The sequence below is a fragment of the Somniosus microcephalus genome, chromosome 11, assembly GCF_052327205.1.
Source record: "Somniosus microcephalus isolate GS21.2 chromosome 11, FLI_Smic_1.0, whole genome shotgun sequence".
Lineage (NCBI taxonomy): Eukaryota > Metazoa > Chordata > Chondrichthyes > Squaliformes > Somniosidae > Somniosus > Somniosus microcephalus.
Window position 1 is genome coordinate 194,029,571 of NC_140997.1, and position 21,075 is coordinate 194,050,645.

The 21,075-nt window shown below is 43.0% G+C and overlaps 1 protein-coding gene across 1 annotated transcript in view; it reads left to right on the forward strand.

Annotated features, from left to right (window-relative positions):
- The window catches only part of dnah12 (dynein, axonemal, heavy chain 12), a 429,714-nt gene extending 409,083 nt beyond the window's left edge, over positions 1–20,631 (forward strand). Inside the window, exons 63-73 of the mRNA XM_086001602.1 lie at positions 1,880–2,133; positions 3,839–3,979; positions 4,095–4,232; positions 5,678–5,911; positions 11,956–12,144; positions 12,348–12,451; positions 14,688–14,892; positions 17,068–17,205; positions 17,647–17,738; positions 17,906–17,973; positions 20,080–20,631. Coding sequence (XP_085857728.1) covers positions 1,880–2,133; positions 3,839–3,979; positions 4,095–4,232; positions 5,678–5,911; positions 11,956–12,144; positions 12,348–12,451; positions 14,688–14,892; positions 17,068–17,205; positions 17,647–17,738; positions 17,906–17,973; positions 20,080–20,270 — 1,754 coding nt within the window. The 3' untranslated portion in view covers positions 20,271–20,631. The remainder of the gene's footprint in view (positions 1–1,879; positions 2,134–3,838; positions 3,980–4,094; positions 4,233–5,677; positions 5,912–11,955; positions 12,145–12,347; positions 12,452–14,687; positions 14,893–17,067; positions 17,206–17,646; positions 17,739–17,905; positions 17,974–20,079) is intronic.
- The last annotated feature ends 444 nt before the right edge of the window (positions 20,632–21,075 follow it).

Sequence of the window (21,075 nt, forward strand, 5' to 3'; positions counted from 1 at the left end):
GTGTGCAAGTACACAGATCCCTGAAGGCGGCGGAACAGGTGGATAAGGTGGTAAAAAAGGCATATGGGATACTTGCCTTCATTAGCCGAGGCATTGAATATAAGAGCAAGGAGGTTATGATGGAACTGTATAAAACACTGGTTAGGCCACAGCTGGAATACTGTGTGCAGTTCTGGTCGCCACACTACAGGAAGGATGTGATTGCGTTGGAGAGGGTGCAGAGGAGGTTCACCAGGATGTTACCGGGGCTGGAGCGCTTCAGCTATGAAGAGAGACTGGGCAGATTGGGTTTGTTTTCCTTGGAGCAGAGGAGGCTGAGGGGGGACATGATTGAGGTGTACAAAATTATGAGGGGCATAGATAGGATGGATGCTGAGGAGCTTTTTCCCTTAGTAGAGGGGTCAATAACTAGGGGGCATAGATTCAAGGTAAAGGGCGGGAGGTTTAGAGGGGATTTGAGAAAGAACTTTTTCACCCAGAGGGTGGTTGGAGTCTGGAACTCACTGCCTGAAAGGGTTGTGGAGGCAGAAACCCTCACAACATTTAAGAAGCATTTGGATGAGCACTTGAAATGCCATAGCATACAAGGCTACGGACCAAATGCTGGAATATGGGATTAGATCGGACAGGGCTTGATGGCCGGCGCGGACACGATGGGCCGAAGGGCCTCTATCCGTGCTGTATAACTCTATGACTCTATGACTCTATTTATTTTTTACACAGCAAATTATTGCATTCTGGAATGTATCTGAAAGGGTGGTGGAAGCAGATTCAATAGTAACATTCAAAATGGAATTGGATAAATACTTGAAGGGAAAATATTTACAGGGGAATAGGCATAATTGGATAGCTCTACCAAAGAACCGGCACAGGCACGATGGGCTGAATGGCCTCCTTCTGTACTGTATCATTCTATGATTCTATGTCTGGATATTGGCAAGTTGTTTGCCATGGGAAGGAAGCATCATAATGCATTTCCAGTAGGCGCCACTGGGTGGTGATCTGGATGGGTATTCTTAGCTAATTCTTTCCCCTCCTTAACCCTGAAACACTGAGGTAAATTGTAGTTCCTCCAGTATCTAGACTGATACCTGGGATGACAGGAATGACGTATGAGGAGAGATTGGGTCGATTAGGCTTATATTCGCTGGAGTTTAGAAGAATGAGAGGGGATCTCATTGAAACTTATAAAATTCTGACAGGACTAGACAGACTAGATGCAGGAAGGACGTTCCCGATGGCAGGGGAGTCCAGAACCAGGGGTCACAGTCTAAGGATAAGGGGTAAGCCATTTAGGACTGAGATGAGGAGGAATTTCTTCACCCAGAGAGTGGTGAACCTGTGGAATTCTCTGCCACACAGGGCAGTTGAGGCCAATTCATTAAATATATTCAAGAAGGAGTTGGATATATTTCTTAAGGCTAAAGGGATCAAGAGATATGGGGAGAAGGCAGGGACAGGGTACTGAATTTGGATGATCAGCCATGATCTCATTAAATGGCGGAGCGGGCTCGAGGGACCGAATGGCCTACTCCTGCTCCTATCTTCTATGTTTCTATCCCTTGGCTGAGCTTAGCTAACAGCACAGATATGGAATTGAACCTGGTAGCTTCCTCATTTTCAGGCTGTGATGGTGTGGCTTCTTTTTTATGCATGCAGCTTTCAAAAGGAATTGTACTTAACTAGTTAAATGTATATTCAGTGATCATTTCCCCAATCCCAAGCAGGATTTCATTGTGCCAGTTCAGGATTTATAATACGTTTGTCTTTTCTAGTGCACAACTTAGAATCTAGAGCTAAACTTATAGCCTTACTTTGCATGTGAGCCAATTATGAAATCAAAACCCATCTTCTGCCATTTTTATCTAAATCTTTGTAGGTTTACTGAAGTTAACAAATGATAAGAATATGGATGGAAGTCAGTTCCAGTCCATCTCACTTGGTCAGGGACAAGGTCCAATTGCTGGCAAAATGGTTAAAGACGGTATGCTTGAGGGCACTTGGGTATGTCTGCAGAATTGCCACCTTGCTGTGTCCTGGATGCCAACACTGGAAAAGATTTGTGAGGAATTCAGCAGCGAGACCTGCCACCCAGACTTTCGGCTCTGGCTCACTAGCTACCCAACTCCTAAGGTATTAAAGAAGATGCTACCAAGTAGTCCATAATACAAAAAACTGCTAATGTGTTTAGTTTTATTTTATATTAATATAATACATTCAAAGTCAACAATTAACAAAACATTTGTATTCACCAATTAAAAGCAATTCTACAAGGGCAAATAAAGCATATGGATAATGTTTTTAAACCATCATATTGTTGGTACAGGAACATCCAATTCTACAATCTCTTCTCATACTACAAATAATAGTCAGCCAAATAATTATATGAATAAGGTATATAATGAGCTTTAAAAATTATAATAAGCTAATTTAACATAATAAGATCATTGGTATTTACTTTGCAAATGCTTAGGTTAATAATGATGCTACGGCTTAGTGTCCTAGATATCAGTGTTTTATTCAGTGATTTGACTTAAGAGTACTGTACTTTTAACAGCCTACCTTTGGTATAGTTTGAAATGGTATTAGAGGATGAGTGTTCTTACTTATAATTTATTCCTCCAAATAATAGGGTTCACAGCATTGAATGTCAGACAGTCACAGATTTTATTAAGCATACAATAATTATTATTGACAATAATAAAACATACACTTAACGGCAGCACTTATGACAAAACCTGGCAAGTTTTAGCTGGGTAATTCAAAACGCGTTACACTTCTGAGCTCAGTGTACTTGCTTGGTCAAACCTTAATCGAATTCCAAAATATTTGTCCCGACACCTACTATTTATTTAATCCTTTTTCACCACTTGTGCATGACAATTTGCATGTTTCATAGTAACATTACATAGTTATCATTCAACACTGATTTGATTGTCCTGTCCTTTCAGCACACAGATCCGTAACTCCCTCTACTTAACACACACGCCCTAACTTTCCAGATCCATGGTCTTTCTCAGGCAGGTGCTTCTTCAAGGCCTTCCTAACGAAGGGAGCTTTTCTGCCTATTCTGTGTCTGTGCAATAACTTTAGTTTTAACAAGTTATTTTCCCATAGACTAGTACAACTCACCAACTTTGTTATCTTATACCATTCCATGCCAATCTCCTGCTTCTGATAAGGATGATATAATCCTTCTGCAGAACTTGTAATTAACTAATTACTGGAATGTCTTTTAATTAGGTTTATTGTCTAAATTGAACATTGCTTTAAGGTCACACTTAATTGAACTGTTCAGTGGTCGCTGCATCTAAATTGAACAGGCAAAAGCTAAAAGTTAACATTACTACAATATAAAGAGAAATCAATAGCAATATAACATCAGCAGACTGTAAAGCAGTCTGATTAACCCTTTCCTTACGATGTTATACAGTAAAGTATCTAGCAACAGGTTACAGTGGCAGAAAATATATTCTATACTGAGTGTTTAAGTTTCATTTATTATAGCAAAAGTTTGAAAAATAATTAGTGTTGAAGGCTTTACTGTAGCAATCTATGAATGGCTTAGGAAGATTAATGCAGGAAGCAAAAAAGTAACATGCCAATTTCAAATATAATGCAGTTAAATATAAAACCGTAGATATGATAGTTTATCTTTTGTGATCTTTGAAATGTACTTTTATGAAAGGTATGTGCTCTTTTCTAATATATATTATACGTTGAACACTAACACCATTATTTAAAAAGAACACGTTTACAAACTGGGGATTTCCATTTTACATAGTGTTAACAAGAGCCATGTGACATTTTATGTTCTGTCATTTTTCTTTTGTTACAGTTTCCTGTGACCATATTGCAGAATGGTGTGAAGATGACCAATGAACCTCCCACTGGTCTCCGATTAAACCTACTCCAGTCCTACCTCACTGACCCTATCTCTGACCCTGCTTTTTTCAACAGCTGCGATGGAAAGGAACTGGTCAGTTCAGATTTCATGCTGTACAAAATACTACAGTTAAATTTGATTATCAGATCCTTCTATATTTCTTTTAGTTATTTCTTGCATTTATAATCGATTCATATCCTTCTATCAGGTCTGGGAGAAACTTCTTTTTGGAGTTTGCTTTTTCCATGCAATTGTACAGGAGAGGAGGAAGTTAGGTCCGCTTGGCTGGAATATTCCATATGGATTTAATGAATCTGACCTGCGTATCAGTGTTAGGCAGTTACAGGTAAAAAATAAATCAGCACATCATGCACCATACAATTCACAAGCAGTTTGATGATCGCCCTCTAATTAGACTTTTTTTTGTTGTTGGCTTACAAACCTCTTTATCTCAAAGCAGTTCACAAAGAAAAATAAATGGTGTAATATCACTAGCGTAGTACTGTACAGGTAACATGAAAAATCACTTGAAAGAGCTGTGTATAAGAGCTGATCATTAGAATTTCTTTGCTTTAATTGTACTAAGTTAATGTGTAACATAATGTGGGCAATAGAAATAAATATTAATCCAAGTAATGTCAGGGTTGGGGAGCCACGGGGCCGTGTAGATACGGGGCCATGCTCTCCGGGCAAGGTAGGTTCTGGACCCAAGCGCAGAGAAACAAGACAAGAGGCAAATATACAGTACTTTGTTTGAACTTTACTAGATTCACACATAACTAGATTCATACAAGGAACACAACAATATACATAGAACTCGAGACAAGTTACAAAACGGCTCGTCAAGAATAGGAACTCAGGACAGCTTCCATGAGGCAACCTACTTGTCCATACTGAGCTGGGATAAGCGTACCACAAGCACAACCAGCTTGCCGAGACGAGACTCGAGACAAGCTATCACGAGGGGCTACCACAGGGGTAAAGGCTTATCAATACAGAGCTCAAGACAAGCGCCAACATGGCAACACGCTAGTCCAGCCCAGCACCTTATCAAGACTAAGAACAACAAGAACACAGACTTAGATACATCTTAAATACAGAGCTCGAGAACCATGGCAGCCAGCTAGTCAAAGCCAGCAGCCACAGAGCGAAGGCTAGTCCCCGGTTAGGACTGAGCACAGAGGAAAGCAACCACAGAACTTATATACCAAGAAAACCAGGTGAAACCCATGAACAGCTAACAGGCCATTAAGAATTAACACAGGAGGCTAGGAACAATTAACAAAGGGCTAGAAACAATTAACAAAGGGCACAAACAAGTGAAGGTGCCATCTAGAGGTTACAGAAGGAACTGACTGGCACCCTCACAAGTAATTTATATTCTGAAACTGTAGAGATGTTTTATGTATCATCTATTATACCTTAAATTTGGTATGTGTGGCACACGTTTCACCTTTCCAAATACTACCCCCCAATCCCACATTCACACAGTGTACTTCCAGTAAGGATTGCTGCACTGTAATCGGGATTGGGAACCATGGCTAATTTTCCCTCCCCTATCTCAAGGACATTAAGGACAACTGTAGTACCCCTTCACTTGCCCCAGGTGACTTCAGCTAATTTGGGATTGCACCAAGGACCATCCTAGTCTGTATTGCTCAGCTACTTGCTGCCTTAGGGACCTTAAACCCCCCTTGGATTTTTCTATCTCTATTTTCTTCCAGATTTTGTGGCAACATTTGTTCTATTTGCTCCATGATATTTTAATGTTCCTGTCTGTGTGGTTTACAGCTCTTCATTAATGAATATGACAGTGTTCCATTTGAAGCCATCATATATCTGACTGGTGAATGTAATTATGGGGGCCGAGTGACAGATGACTGGGACAGACGTCTACTGATGACAATTCTGGCAGATTTTTACAATCCTGAGTTGCTAGAAAACCCAAGGTATTCATTCTCCCCCAGTAGAAATTACTGTGCACCTCCCAAAGGGAACTATGAAGACTACATCGACTTCATTAAGGTACTTCACAATTTATTGGTTTTCACTTGAACACATCTTATTTTATTAATGTATTTAGATTATATAAATCAGTTTTACTTTGTTTACACTTCTGTAATACTAACTTAAATGATACACTTTTTACATTTAATATCAATACCATGCTCCTTATGTTGCTAACAATTTTTTATTCAACAACTTTCAAAATGAAAATAAACAAGTAAAAAGGTTACAGTTTACCTACGAGTACTTCCATAGCACTATGGGCTGGATTTTGTCAGTGTGGGTGGACCCCGACCCCTAAGTGATGTGTTGAAAAAGTGGAATTTTCCCCAATTGGGCAATTGATTTCCTGCGTATGGGACCCACTGGCCCAATGAGTCTTTTCATACAGAAAGTCGCCTCCGATGACGTCATCAATGCTGTTGGATTTTAAGGCCTGCAAGCAGCCTTGATTCTTCTGGAGACTGCAAAGGCTCTGCAATTTATATGAAGGAGTTGAATTGTGGAAAATGTCAACGATCAAGCAAAAGTGTGCTCCTCGATTTGATGAGCCCTCCCTCCAAGCTCTGGTGCACGGAGCCAGCTGTAATAAGGAAGTGCTGTTCCCTTCCTCAGGGAGAAAAAAACCACCCCAGCAGACAAAAGCTGTATGGCTACAAGTGGCCTAGGAGGTCAACTCCACTTCACAGAGCCGCAGAACCTGGCTGCAATGCAGGAAGAGGTTTCCTGACCTCCTCCGCACAGGAAAAGTGAGTGTGACTTTCCCATCACCCTCAATCTGATCCCCATCGCCTCTCCTCACCAGCACTCTGCTTTGCCAACCTCTTCCTCCACATGCCACTTGACATTTACATCCCTGCACCCTTACTCATTCCCTCTCTCTCTATGGTCACATTCACTTAACTATTTGACCATGCAGCCCTCACACTCCCTATCACTGTGATGTCATGACAACAACAACTTTCAACACACAGGGAGAGTCCTTTGTATCCTTCTAAGCATCTATGCTATGGATTCTCTACACTCACTCCTTCATTCTCACTCAAACTCCACTTGTGTCCCTCATTGCAGGAAAAGAGAGCCCACAAAAAGAGGGAAAGAGCCATGACAGGAGGAGGGCCACCCTCAGTAGCCCAGCTCACCGCCTGGGAGGAGGAGGACCTGGAAATCGCTGGGATCGAGGAGGATACCCAAGTGGGGGGCAGACAGACGGGCGCATCACAGCAAGCTGGTGACAGAATAGTTTGGAATCTCTCTCATTGACATAGCATGAGTCACTGATAATGATTCTGATGCTCTAACAGATTGACTTATGATCATCTGCAATATTCAATGTGCATGTAACCTTGGCCTCTCATCTCTGACTCTTTCCTTTACTCCCCCACAGGACCATCGAAAGCCCCCATCCCCACTATCCAGGAGGAACAGCCTGAGCTTCCAGACTCCTCAGAGGAAGCTGCAACCTCTGAGGGCGCAGTGTCAGCAGAATTCAGCGCACCCAGCACCAACGCAGACACACCTCAGTGGGACCTTCGTGAGATAGAGTAGTGTTGTCACCTGGTGTATCACAGCTCACAAGTGAGCATCAGCAGATGGTGGAGACAGGGACAGCAGAGGAGAGTTCTCGTCAGAGGGCGCAGGACTCTGCCAGCTCGGCTCCGCTGCATGTCGACCCTGTGCCTCTGGGTCCATCCAGGAGAGCGGTGCTGGAACTCCAGGAACAGATGTAGGAGTCTCTGGCAGGTTTTGTCTCCAGTGTTGCTGTGAGTGTGGAGCGAATGGAGGAGTCCATCGCGAACATGAGCAGAGCCTTTGTGGAGGCATTGGTGCATGAACGCATCACCGCGGAAAGGACGGCAACCTATGTGGAAAGGATGGCTACCTCCATGGTAAGGCTGGCTACCATAGAGGAGAGGATGGCTACGGTAGAGGAGAGGATGACTACGTCCATGGAGGAGCTTAGTCACCAGGGTATTGAAAACATGGTCATTGTTCAGAATAGAATGACATCTCTTGAGGAGCGATGGTCAGCTAGTGAGCAAACAAACCAGACCTTCATGCAAGTCCTCTGGAGTAGGACTTCCAGTGCAGAAACGGGTCCTCATGGCTCCCCTGCAGTGCAGCAAGGTGTTATCAAGCCACTTGCTAGCTCTGAAGTTGGTAATAGACAACAAGGAAGTGGGGGCTCCTCTCCAAGCGCTCACATGACCATGCCACAGCAAAGCCCTCGGTCAGAGCCCCACCAGAGTCCTCACCCAACTGAGATGGGCGTCTCAGCCCCTGCACAGCCGCAGGAGCAGCAGACTGTTGGCGAGCCCACACAGGTTCGCCACCCCAAAGGACGCCCGCCAAAGGCGTCGAAACAGAAGTAGCAAGAGAGTAAGCAAGGGGCCTCCACATCTGCTGAAGCCACAGGGGAAGCACCACGTAGGAGCATGCATAAGAGGAAGATAAAGCACAAGTAGTCACAAGGGTAGTCACTTGGGTGCTGTGTTGTTTTGTTTTTGGACCAGCCACCATTGTGATTGTATTATAAAGTGTTTTGATAACAAACTGTTGAAGTTGTGGCCTGTGTCATTTCGCAAATGGGACTTTCACATTGAGGGCTTAGGGCACCTTGCGATTGTCAGAAAGGTAGTCAGAGTGATAGGATTCCGCAGGTTCTTGTCCATTGTCGATGCTCTGGTAAGAAGGAGCGAGACTAAAGTGTTTGATTGTGCAGGCTAAGCAAGTCTGGCCAGGATGAGTGCGTCCCTTGCATCCCGGGCAGCAATGTTGTCACGCGCTGGCGCCTTCTGGCCTGTGCATCTTCAGGTGGGTGACTAGCAGCTTGGCACTCCTGTTGATGCTCCTGCTGTTGCTCATGGTCTGCGTCCGAATCTGATGTCTAGGAGGAAAGGAATTAAATGGTCGCCATGCTTCTGGTATATGCCTCAGTTGAGGAAGCACTTAGTCAAGGGGAGAGGGATTTCCCAGGAGGTCACACTGGAGATGGGTGTTGGGCTCCAAACTTCCACAACACTGAGTATGCCTGCTAAAAGTTCCCCCAGACCTGAAACAACAAAGTTCTGCCACCTGCAAATGATCATTGGTGAAAACTCCTTTGTAATGGTGAAGCTGCAGCTGTGAGTAAGCAATCCACTTGTGAGGCCACCAGCATTACCTGGCGTGTTCCAAAGGAGGCATGTAGGATGGGGGGAATGTATAAAAATCAGAAAGGCCTCTCAAAATGGGATTATAGAGGCAATTAAGTGGTTGTTGAGGGCCTATCCCGCCTCTTGGAGGCGGGATGGAAAGGGGGTCAGAAAACACGCATTTGGGAAAATTGCTCGGAGGCGGGATCGGGCCCACCCGCCATTTTTGGCGATTTTAACAACTCTCACGCCTCCAATCCCGCCTCCTCGGGCCTGGCAAAATCAAGCCCTATATGTTTTCTAAGAACAAGAGAAAGTAAGAAGGTGAAAAGGTTATTCAGCCTGTTCAGCTCACTCAATTCAATTCAATTCAAATCGCTTTATTGGCATGATAAGGTACATCTTATGTTGCCAAAGCATCAAAATACATTTATGGTTGAACACATAAACGCAGTTCTATTCATACAGTGTATAAACAGGTATATCCCTGAGTGTATAAATATACATTCGCATTATTTATATATACTCTCACTCCCAATCTCTCTCTCTCTATCTCACACTCCCACTCTCTCTCTCTCACACTCCCAATCTCTCTCTCTCTCACACTCCCAAACTCTCTCTCTCTCACACTCCCAATCTCTCTCTCTCATACACTCCCAATCTCTCTCTCACACTCCCAGTCTCTCTCTCTCTCTCACTCCCAATCTCTCTCTCACACACTCCCAATCTCTCTCTCTCTCACACTCCCAATCTCTCTCTCTCACACTCCGAATCTCTCTCTCTCTCACTCCCAATCTCTCTCTCACTCCCAGTTTCTCTCTCTCACATTCCCAATCTCTCTCTCTCTCACACTCCCAATCTCTCTCTCACACTCCCAATCTCTCTCTCACACTCCCAATCTCTCTCTCTCTCTCTCTTCCCTCCCCCCCACCCTCTCTCTCTCTCTTCCCTCCCCCCCACCCAATACAATACAATACAAATCGCTTTATTGGCATGATAAGGTACATCTTATGTTGCCAAAGCATCAAAATACATTTATGGTTGAACACATAAACGCGGTTCCATTCATACAGTGTATAAACAGGTATATCCCTGAGTTTATAAATATACATTCGCCTTGTTTATATATACTCTTGTCTTAGTTTACTGGTTGTCCCTCTGTTCATGGCAAGCTGTAACATAGTGTGCCGCCAGTGTTACACAGCTTCTCTCCTCCCCCAGTAGGAATGGGAGTTTTTGGTTGTCAGTCAGATTTCTGAATTCAGGGCATATTTGTGAGAATTTTTGGTAGAAATTCTCTCTGATGCCCTGATATTTTCCACAGGCTGTGAGGAAGTGCATCTCTGTCTCAACTACTCCCTGACTGCAGTGAGAGCATATCCTGTCTTCTCTTGGCAGCCTGGTCTGCCTGTGTCTGCCTTTTTCGATCGCTAGGCTATGTTCGCTAAGTCTGTACCTTGTCAAGGTTCTTCTCAGTTTGTTATCCTTTACCATGGTCAGGTAATCAGCTATGTTGTATTGTCTGTTTAGGGCCAAGTAGCAATTGAGTTTGCTTTGGGTTTTTGTTGTTTCTGCCCAATATGACAGATATTTTTCCTTTTGCTTAGCGACGATTGTGTTGGGTCGAATTCTTTGTGTTACCCTGTCACTGTCCTGGGACTGGTTAGTGTCACTTCACCTAACATGACCATTTTGTTTTACTAGCATAGACCTAAAAACCTTAAATAAATCTATTCAATTTATTCTATACAGCAATGTATACTTTTGAAAATCAAAACATAAATGTTATTATTGTAGATTCTTTTATAATTCAGCACAATTTTACAGTGACAATTCATGGTCGGTATGACTGTGTACTCTCAGAATAAGCCATCATACCACCTTTGAAATTGACTGCAAGTTGCGCATGCGCTAAATCCCGAACTTGCGATCTGTCAAGTTCCAAATAGACAGATGATCCACTGCGACTTTCATGTCCTCGTTCAAATGATGTGCTGGCAAACTGTTGGGCTAATTTGCCCACCTACTGCGTATTAATTACCCTGAAACTCCACAGCGTTTCAAAGCAACTTCTCGAAGGGGGGTTCGCAGCAGGTAGGTGCCGATTCCATTCGGAGGTCGGCAGCCTACTCCTTAGCTATGCTGCCGACCGCTAATTCAGAGCCAATGAGTTTAAATCATATTACTTCAACATTTGATTTATTAATCCACCCAAAATGTGCTCTGTAAGTTTGCCATTTGAAAAGCTCGTAATTATTTTCACATTTCTTTCGGGCAATTTTTAAGTAACATCCAAAATGGGTGTGAAGTAGACTTAGCCGCCTCTCTATCTGCCTGTTCCTGAGCCATTATGAGGCCCAGGGCTCTTAAACATGCTGCCGGCGAGCTGTGGGAATACACTATGGTTCGCCGGTCCTGGGATCGTGGGAAGTTGACCAACTCCTACATTGAACAGGCTGGCAGGTTTGAGCCTGAGGGTGGGGACAGCGAGGTAAGACGATCCCATGGGTAGGCTTCGACAGGTCGGAGGAGGCTCAGTGTCTTTTGGGTGGGCCATGGACAAGCACTTCTATTCCCTTTAAGGACCATTGGCTAGGCCGCTCAACGTCTGGTACAACTGGGTGGAGCATGCATGGCAAAAGCTCCATCCATTTGCACCTGAAAATTGCAATCAGGGTCTTACTGTTAACATAGAACCCCAATTTGCATATGTAAACAGCCTCTCTCCTGTTTCAGGCAGCTGTGCTGCTCACCCATTTACAGGCCTGTATGAAAATTGCATCCAAGGGGTGGCTGAGGTGCTCTCACAATTTGCAATTGCTGGCCACCCGTTTTTAAGGCAAGAACCGACCGGCCGTTAGTTGAAATTTGCCCCCTTTGTCTCTTGTTTTATCATGTCACTTTTAACATCTTTTGCTGCCTCCATAGAAACTGCCTGCCACTCAACACCCAGAGGTCTTTGGAATGCATGAAAATGTAGACATCTCAAAGGATCGACAACAAACCAAGATAATATTTGACTCACTGTTACTAACACAGGGAGGCAGTGGACAGGGAGGTTCCTCTGGCTCCACTGATCACGTACTACATGATATTGCAATGGACATCCTGGAAAAGGTACTTAGAATGTCTAAGCAACTACTATAGATATCACTTCATTACACAAATGTTCCATGTCAGAGTGCACGACACTATCAATAAGAACATGCAGAGCTATGTTCAAAGAACTCTGCATTTCATTCAGGGAGTATTTCTTTCTGTATATTTTGACTCGTTATTTGTGAGTTATCAAACAGATTTTGTGAATATTTCTCTTCCAGCTGCCGAAAGATTATGATATTGAACAAGCTCTGATCAAATACCCAGTAAAATATAAAGAAAGCATGAACACAGTGTTAGTGCAAGAGATGGAGCGATTCAATAAGTAAGTAGAGTTTTTCCCTCATGTTAGTAACACATTTAAAATACAGTATATTCTAATAGATTTAGAATTGGTTAGGAGGTAGAAGACAGAGAGTAGGGATAATGGGCATGTACTCAAATAGGCAGGATGTGGCTAGTGACCTCCCCCAGGGATCTGTACTGGGGCTTCACTATATTTATGAATAAAGGAATAGAGAATCATATATCTCGGTTTGCTGACGACAAAGGGGCTTTTATAGATTAAGTGAGTTGGCAAACCTGTGGCAGATGGTTTAATGTGGGGAAGTGTGAGGTCATCCACTTTAGACCTAAGAAAGATAGAGCAGATATTTTCTAAATGGCAAGAAGCTGGAAACTGTGGAGGAACAAAGAGATTTAGGGGTCCATGTACAGATATCACGAAAAGCTAGTGGACATGTACAAAAAATAATTTAAAAGGCTAATGGAATGTTGGCCTTTATCTCAAGGGAGCTGGAATATAAAGTTATGTTACAATTACATAAAGCTCTGGTTAGACCCCACAGAGTACTGTGTTCAGTTCTAGGCACCGCACCTCAGGAAGGGTATATTGGCCTTGGAGTGGAGTGCAGCCCAGATTCACCAGAATGATACCTGGGCTAAAAGGTTAAATTATGAGGATGGGTTGCGTAGACTAGGCTTGTATTCCCTGGAGCATAGAAGATTAAGGGGTGATCAATCAACTATCACCCTTGGACTCATTGACCTACATTGGCTCCCAGTTAAGCAACGCCTCGATTTCAAAATTCTCATCCTTGTTTTCAAATCCTTCCATGGCCTCGCTCCTCCCTATCTCTGTAATCTCCTCCAGCCCCACCACCCCGAGATATCTGCGCTCCTCTAATTCTGCCGTATTGAGCATCCCTGATTATAATTGCTCAACCATTGGTGGCCGTGCCTTCTGTTGCCTAGGCCCTAAGCTCTGGAATTCCCTCCCTAAACCTCTCCACCTCTCCTTCCTCCTTTTATGATGCTCCTTAAAACCTACCTCTTTGGCCAAGCTTTTGGACATTTGCCCTAATTTCTCCTTATATGGCTCGGTGTCAAACTTTTTGTCTTATAATACTCCTGTGAGCTCCTTGGGACGTTTTACTATGTTAACGGCGCTATATAAATACAGGTTGGTGTTGTTGTGATCTAATTGAGGTGTTAAAGATGATTAAAGGGAGACCCCGCCCCGCCTCAGCTTATCTGCTGCTGAAACCCGCATGCCTTTGTTACCTCTAGATTTGACTATTCCAACCAACTCCTGGCCGGTCTCCCATCTTCCACTCTCCATAAACTTAAGGTCATCCAAAACTTTGCTGCCCTTATCCTAATACAGACCAAGTCCCGTTCCCTTGTGCTCGCTGACCTACATTGGCTCCTGATTAAGCAACGCCTTGATTTTAAAATTCTCATCCTTGTTTTCAAATCCCTCCATGGCCTCGCCCCTCCCTGTCTCTGTAACTAACCTCTTCCAGCCCCACAACCCTCTGAGATATCTGCGCTCCTCCAATTCTGGCCTCTTGCGCATCCCCGATTTTAATCGCTCCACCATTAGCGGCTGTGCCTTCAGCTTCCGAGGCCCTAAGCTCTGGAGTTCCCTCACTAAACATCAACGCCTCTCTACCTCTCTTTCCTCCTTTAAGACACTCCTTAATACCTACCTCTTTGACCAAACTTTTGGTCATCTGCCCTAATATCTCCTTATGTGGCTCGGTGTCCAATGTTTGATAACGCTCCTGTGAAGCGCCTTAGGATGTTTTGCTACATTAAAGGCGCTATATAAATGCAAGTTGTTGTTGTTGTTAAGTTGATAGGGTACATAGAGAGAAATTATTTCCTCCGGTGGGAGAGTCCAGAACAGCCTTAAAGTTAGAGCTAGGCTGTTCAGGGGTGATTTCAGGAAGCACTTCTTCACACAAAGGGTAGTGGAAATCTGGATTCTCTCCCCCAAAAAGCTGTTGAGGCTAGTTCAATTGAAAATTTCAAAATTGAGGTTGATAGATTTTTGTTAGGCAAGGGTATTAAGGGAAACGGAACCATGGCGGGTAGATGGAGTTAAGATACAGATCTAATTGAATGGCGGAACAAACTCGAGGGCTGAATGTTCTTCTGTAACTAACTTTTTAAGTATACTTTTTGTGTGTATGTGTAGCCTATTTCATATAAAAAATATAAAAATTTGATACCAATTTTCTTACAATTCTTAACTTTTGTTTGTCTCCTAATTTCAGTTTAATCCGAACAATACGATTCACCCTTCAAAGCCTACAGAAAGCAATTAAAGGTCTAGTGGTGATGGATTCAGAGCTGGAAGCACTGGCAGGAAGTTTGCTTGTTGGAAAACTGCCTGAGCAGTGGGCTAAACGCTCTTACCCCAGCCTCAAGCCATTGGGAAGCTACATCATTGATTTTTTGGCCCGGTTAGAATTCCTGCAGGTAAAAGTCATGTCATTTATCATGTTCCCAAAATAGCTAGAAACCAAAATATTAGTCAGAATTAGGCAATAATGAATGACAAGACATGTGCGTATCTCCACTTCTTAGGATAAATAGTGTGCTTCCATACAAAAAAAAACTTCTTTCAATGAGATCACTCCAATCTTCGTGATCATGACTTATATAGCTTCTGCAACTGATAACTGACCGACAAAGATCTCCCCACTGATGTAATATCCTTTAGGAAGCGGATCAGTTTCCTTACTTATATTATTACGTAAAATTAACCATAAATATATCATATTGGATATAATAAATTACTTTCTCGTCTATTTTTAATTTTACTATTATATGACTCTCCCTCTAGTGTGTATAATCTCATTATTTACCTCATTGTCTTTCTGCCATGCATTGTTTGGTAATATTGCTGCTGCTCTGACTTTTATTATATTATCCATTGTCTTGTTTGTATATATCATATACAACACATATAAAGAGTTCTGTGTGAACAATAAATCCCCCACTTTCCAACCCAAAAAAATCCACGACCTATGTGAGATGGCGATCAACATTCTAGAGACCTGGTGCAATGGCTGTCCACAGTGCTAATCGTGAAAACCATGAGTGACTGCCCAACCTTAATACAGGCCATCCTCTCCACTGACATCATAATTGCTTCCCGCACCACTACTTTAAACAACAACAAAAAATCAGACAATGAGTAGATAGGATGTTAAGCATCGTTTAAGTGCCTAAACAGTCCTAAGGTTTTGACAGAAAAGTGGATGTTCTGCTAAAGCAACTGTGGAAACAAGATTTGGTTTTACATGGCAATGCCACCTAGAAATTTCATTTGCTAGCCTGTGCTGCTTCAGAACTGGTAGGTGCAGTACTTGATTGGTAGTGCATCATATTCAGGTTAGTGGGTTACATGACCACCAAAGCCCACTGGCATTATGCCTGGAAGAAGGTCACCCAAAAAGTTAATGCAATATCTCCAACCGCAAGGTCAGTTAAGGTGGTGCAAAATGTTTTTGGTGACAGATTCCAATTGAAGACTTTGGGGGGAATTTTAACTCCCAAAAATGGATGAGTTTGGATCAGGTAAAAATGTAAAAAATCTGAATCCTGCCTCCCACCCGCAATTCTGGTTTTAACGGAAGCGGAATTGCGGGGGCGGGCAACCAACCCGCTCGCAGGAGGTGGGTTCGTCATTTAAATATTATAATGAGACTGCGGGCCTCAGAATTAAACACCATTTTAATTTTAACTCCGGCCGACCAGATTTCCCGGGCCTCGGGAAACCCATCGGTTAACGGGAACCGAGACTGCTGGATGCAGGAGGTAAGTGTCTTTCCACTTACCTGCTGGTTCCAGTTTACCTGCATCATAAACCCCCTGTGATCGAATACCCCCCAGACCCTTCTGATCTCCCCCCCCGACCCTTACAATCTTTCCCCCCCTCCCCCGACCCTTCCGATCACCCTCCCGATCACCCACCCTTCCCTCCCAATCACCCCCCGACCCTCCCAATCACCCTCCACCTTTCGAGGCCCTTCCGATCTCCCCCGCGAGGCCCTTCCGATTTCCCTCGCGAGGCTCTTCTGATCTACCCCACGAGGCCTCTGATCTCATCCAGCGCCGACCCTTCCAATTCCACCTTCCCCTCCCCCCGAGGCCCTTCCGATCTCCCCCCCCCCCCCACCCAGGCCATTCCGATCTCTCCACCCCACTTCCCCAGAGGCCTCCAATCTTCTCCACCACCAACCCTTCTGATCTCGCCCCAAAGCCTCCGATCTCTCCCTCTCCTCTCCGCTCCCCTGGTGCGGCCTGGTGCCAAAGGCCTACCCACCCGACGGCCCCTCAATCCTGCTGGCTGCGGCCGGGAAACGGAGACAAAAATTGTTAATCGTTTTTCCGCGTTTCCCAACCTCAAAACGGCCCACCCCCCCACTCCCTCCTTGCCTCCAAGCTCATTTCTAGCCCTTTGTCTCTAATTGTCTTGAATTAGAAAACGAACCACATGAATTTTGCCATCAGCTGGTGGAGGAGTTCCCTAAGCTATGCGAGTATAAATTCTCAAACCCCTTAGCTTTATCTTAGAACTAATTAAATCCTCAGCAGATTTTGTTTTCGTAAACGCTGAAACCTAATTCAGTGCTTTAAATCTAACAGAACTGGTTTGATGATGAAAAGCCCAATGTCTTCTGGGTGTCTGGGTTCTTCTTTACCCAGGCCTTCCTGACTGGAGTCATGCAGAACTATGCCAGAAAGTACACCATCCCTATTGACCTGCTGGGATTTGAGTATGAGGTAAGCTCCCTCTCTTTATGTTTGTCCCATTACTCTCTTTTTATTTTCATCCTCTCTCGTATATAAACAAATAAGTCAGTGTTTTGGAATTTGTACTTCCATTGTATAACTGCTATTTTCTAATAGCACTGAAATCCAGTTTTGACAATGTCTTAATTTTTTTCCACTAACACAAGATTCCATACATAAGGAACAGCAAATGTAAGTACTGTACTGTATACATTTTGACTCAGGAACAACAACAATCCAGTTTAACAGCTGGCAGCTTATTGTGATCAGTCCAAGCAATTGTAATCGCACTCTCTGTTCCTTTGAATTAGTAAATATTCACAGTTTTTCCTGTTGTTCCAGTGGTTATATTGTGAAAGATCACTTCATAGTTGAAATTTCAACTTTGTTTTTGGTTAAAAGCTGGAATTGAAGAGAGTTGTATTTATTTAGGTCCTGACCAAAGACACAGCAACGAGCTCGCCACCAGATGGAGCTTATGTACATGGACTGTTCCTAGATGGTGCTCGATGGGACCGAAAGAGGTATGCAGGAACAATCATATTCATTGCGTTACTCTGACTTGAATTTGCAAATTTTCCTATAAAAATTATTTTTTAACAGTGTACTGTTGTAATTGTTTGACACTATATGAAATGTTTATTGCAAACCTATTATGATTTTTATTCTATTATTTCCCCTCTCCTCTCAGAGGGTTAATAGCTGAACAATTTCCAAAAGTCCTCTTTGATGTAATGCCAGTTATCTGGATACAACCAAGTGAGTAAATAATGCTTCGATTTTTCTTGGGGACATGTCCTTTTTATTGCTTCTATCATTTAAATCAGGGATAGATTGATAATATTTTACACCGATTCCCAATTACTTCAGTCAAGGTCCAGAGAAAAGTAATTCAGGCAAATACGTTAACTGTATGCTGGTAGCTCACGCCATCATTTCAGGGCCATTTTTTAATGAATTTACCAAAGCAATTAATTTTATATTCTAGCATTAATTTAGTAATTTTAAGATAATAAATGTCAGATTGGCTTCCCCCTCAGCAGCCTGTTAAAACCAGCAACTCTGGGCCCCACCCCCTTTCCCCCACTGCTCTAGGGCTGTTTTCTCTCCTTTCTTGCTCCAGCTGACTCCAGCCCTTGCTTCCTCCCAGCTCTTGTTCTTGGTGACCCTGGCCTTTGTTCCACCTCCAGTGGTTAAACATAGCATAAAATTCTCTATCGTCAGTTCTAAACTGGCCCTCAGAGAGACACACCGCCTGTGCAAATGCAGTTGCTCATTGGTCAGTATTCGCTCCAGCCGCTGTCTAGTTAATATTGTTTCACAATACAGAATTGGTTCCCAACTTAGAGCATATAGCAGACTTGTATTTTATATCTGACACAAGTGGAAACAAACTCTTTTTAAAAAAAAATTCATTCTCAGGATGTGGGTGTCACTTATTGCCCACTCCTAGTTGCCCTGAAAAGATGTTGACAGGCCGTCTTCTTGAACTGCTGCCATTCTTTGTAGTGGCTTTGATACAACTGGCTTGCGAGGACAGTTAAGAGTCAACCACGTTGGGACTGGAGTCAGTTATAGTCCAGACAGGGTAAAGACGGTAGGTTTTATTCTCTAAAGGACATTATTGATCCAGTCGGGTTTTTACGACAATCCAACAGATTCATTGTCACTTTCAGAACATAAGAACATAAGAAATAGGAGTAGAAGTAGGCCATTCGGCCCCTCGAGCCTGCTCTGCTAATCAGTAAGATCATGGCTAAACTTCTACCTCAACTCCACCTTCCCGCACTATCCCCATATTCCTTGATTCCCTTAGTATGCAAAAATCTATTGATCCCTTTCTTGAATATACTCAATGACTGAGCATCCACAGCCCTTTGGGGTAGAGAATTCCAAAGATTCACAACTCTTTGAGTGAAGAAATGTTTTCTCATCTCAGTCCTAAATTGCCGACCCCTTATTCTGAGACTGTGACCCCTAGTTCTAGGTTCCCCAACCAGGGGAAACATCCTCCCAGCATCTACCCTGTCAAGCCCTTTAGGAATTTTATATGTTTAAATGAGATCACCTCTCATTCTTCTAAACTCTAGGGAATATATGTCTAGTCTACTCAATCTCTCCTCATAGGACAATCCCTTCATCACAGGAATAAGTCTAGTGAAGCTTTGTTGCACTCCCTCTAAGGCAAGTATATCCTTCCTTAGGAAAGGAGACCAAAACTGTACACAGTTTTATTAATACCAGCTTTTTATTTCCAGATTTTCTTTTAACTGAATTCAGATTCTCACATTGCCATGGTGGGATTTAAACTCATGTTGTTCTCTGGGTTATTAGTCTAGGTCACTGGATTACTAGTCCAGTAACATAACCACTACACTACCGTACCATTTTTAAGACTGCAATGCACCCTACTAAGAAATCTACACCCAAGTATCAAGTTTCTGTTTGCCCAATATGGACTGTGCACACTCTCTCCATTGAGTTACATCCCACTTTTCTATATCCAGAGAGCTAAGAAGCAAATTGCCAGAGCCAAGGTTTGGTGATGCCGGTGTGTGCTGGTAAACTGCTGTGTAGAAGTATGAAATAGAGGGCAAGGACTTCCTACAAGGTTAGAGAAAATCAAATGGAGAGCTTCCTGTGGGCTGCTCTTGCATGTTTCGTTGCCAAGAACCTGCCTGGCTTGGTCTCTTGGTCACAAGGTGAGACCAGTAACATGAAAACCAAGGTTAAAAAGAAGGTAGCATACTGAACAAAAGAGCTGTTTCCATTCTCTTTTCTAAGCAGTAAGCAATCACATTATTTTAATACACAATGAATGTAGGACATTGCATGAAAATTAAACTTAACTCTCTTTTGCTGAAGATAAAAGATCAGAGTTCAAGACTTCAGTCGACTATGTCTGCCCAATCTACAAAACAAGTGAGCGCAAAGGAACCCTCTCTACCACAGGACACTCCACCAACTTTGTTATTGCTATGCTTCTGCCAACAGACAAACGAGTTGAGCACTGGACCAAGCGTGGTGTTGCACTACTCTGTCAGCTGGATGACTAGCATCAAGGACTTTTTAAAGAATATAAAAATTGCACTCAACTAGAACTCTGATTTTATTTTCAACCACGGCACACATCATCTATAACAGAGCACTTTAAAGCAACATGTCTAATTGTTTATCTTATTTTTGGATTAGTTTAAAACTTTTATAGTTACAGTTTTTAAATATTATCTATGCAAAGAAAGACTATATTTCTGATTAGTATGGATGAAGATCTTTCTGTATAAGTTCTGACCTTCCATAAATAATTTGTGGGAAGAAATAAAAGTGACATTTGCCACACTGTAGAAGGAATCTACCCTTCAAATGTGAAAATTAGATCAAATAAAGTATGAGATCTATATGTTTCTGATCACATAAGCATGTGTGAATATCTGTTTTACATAACTATATACAGCAGCCTCAGTGGAACCATTTTAGTTTTCCTACTCATTTTTCCTAAAATTATTCATCAGGGCTATCAGTATGCACTTGCAAAATTTGCACATTCTGAAATAATGTTATACGAACATACATCAAAGATGGATTAAAAAAAGACCAGCTGGTCCATTGAGTCTGTTCCAATCAGTCGTGTTGTACCTCGGCAACACAACCTCCAATACTCCATAGTAAGGTTGCCAACTCTGGTTAGAGGCATTTCTGGAGGTTTTGCATGTTGAAGCATGCCATGGTGCAATAGCCCTCAGTTCAAAAACGTACCTTATCCCTTCCCCCTTGGTTCTTCCAGTGGGAATCCTCAGCCTCCGTCACCTTGTTCCCCATTTGCCCATCAGTGGAAACAATCTTTCACGATTTACCCACAAC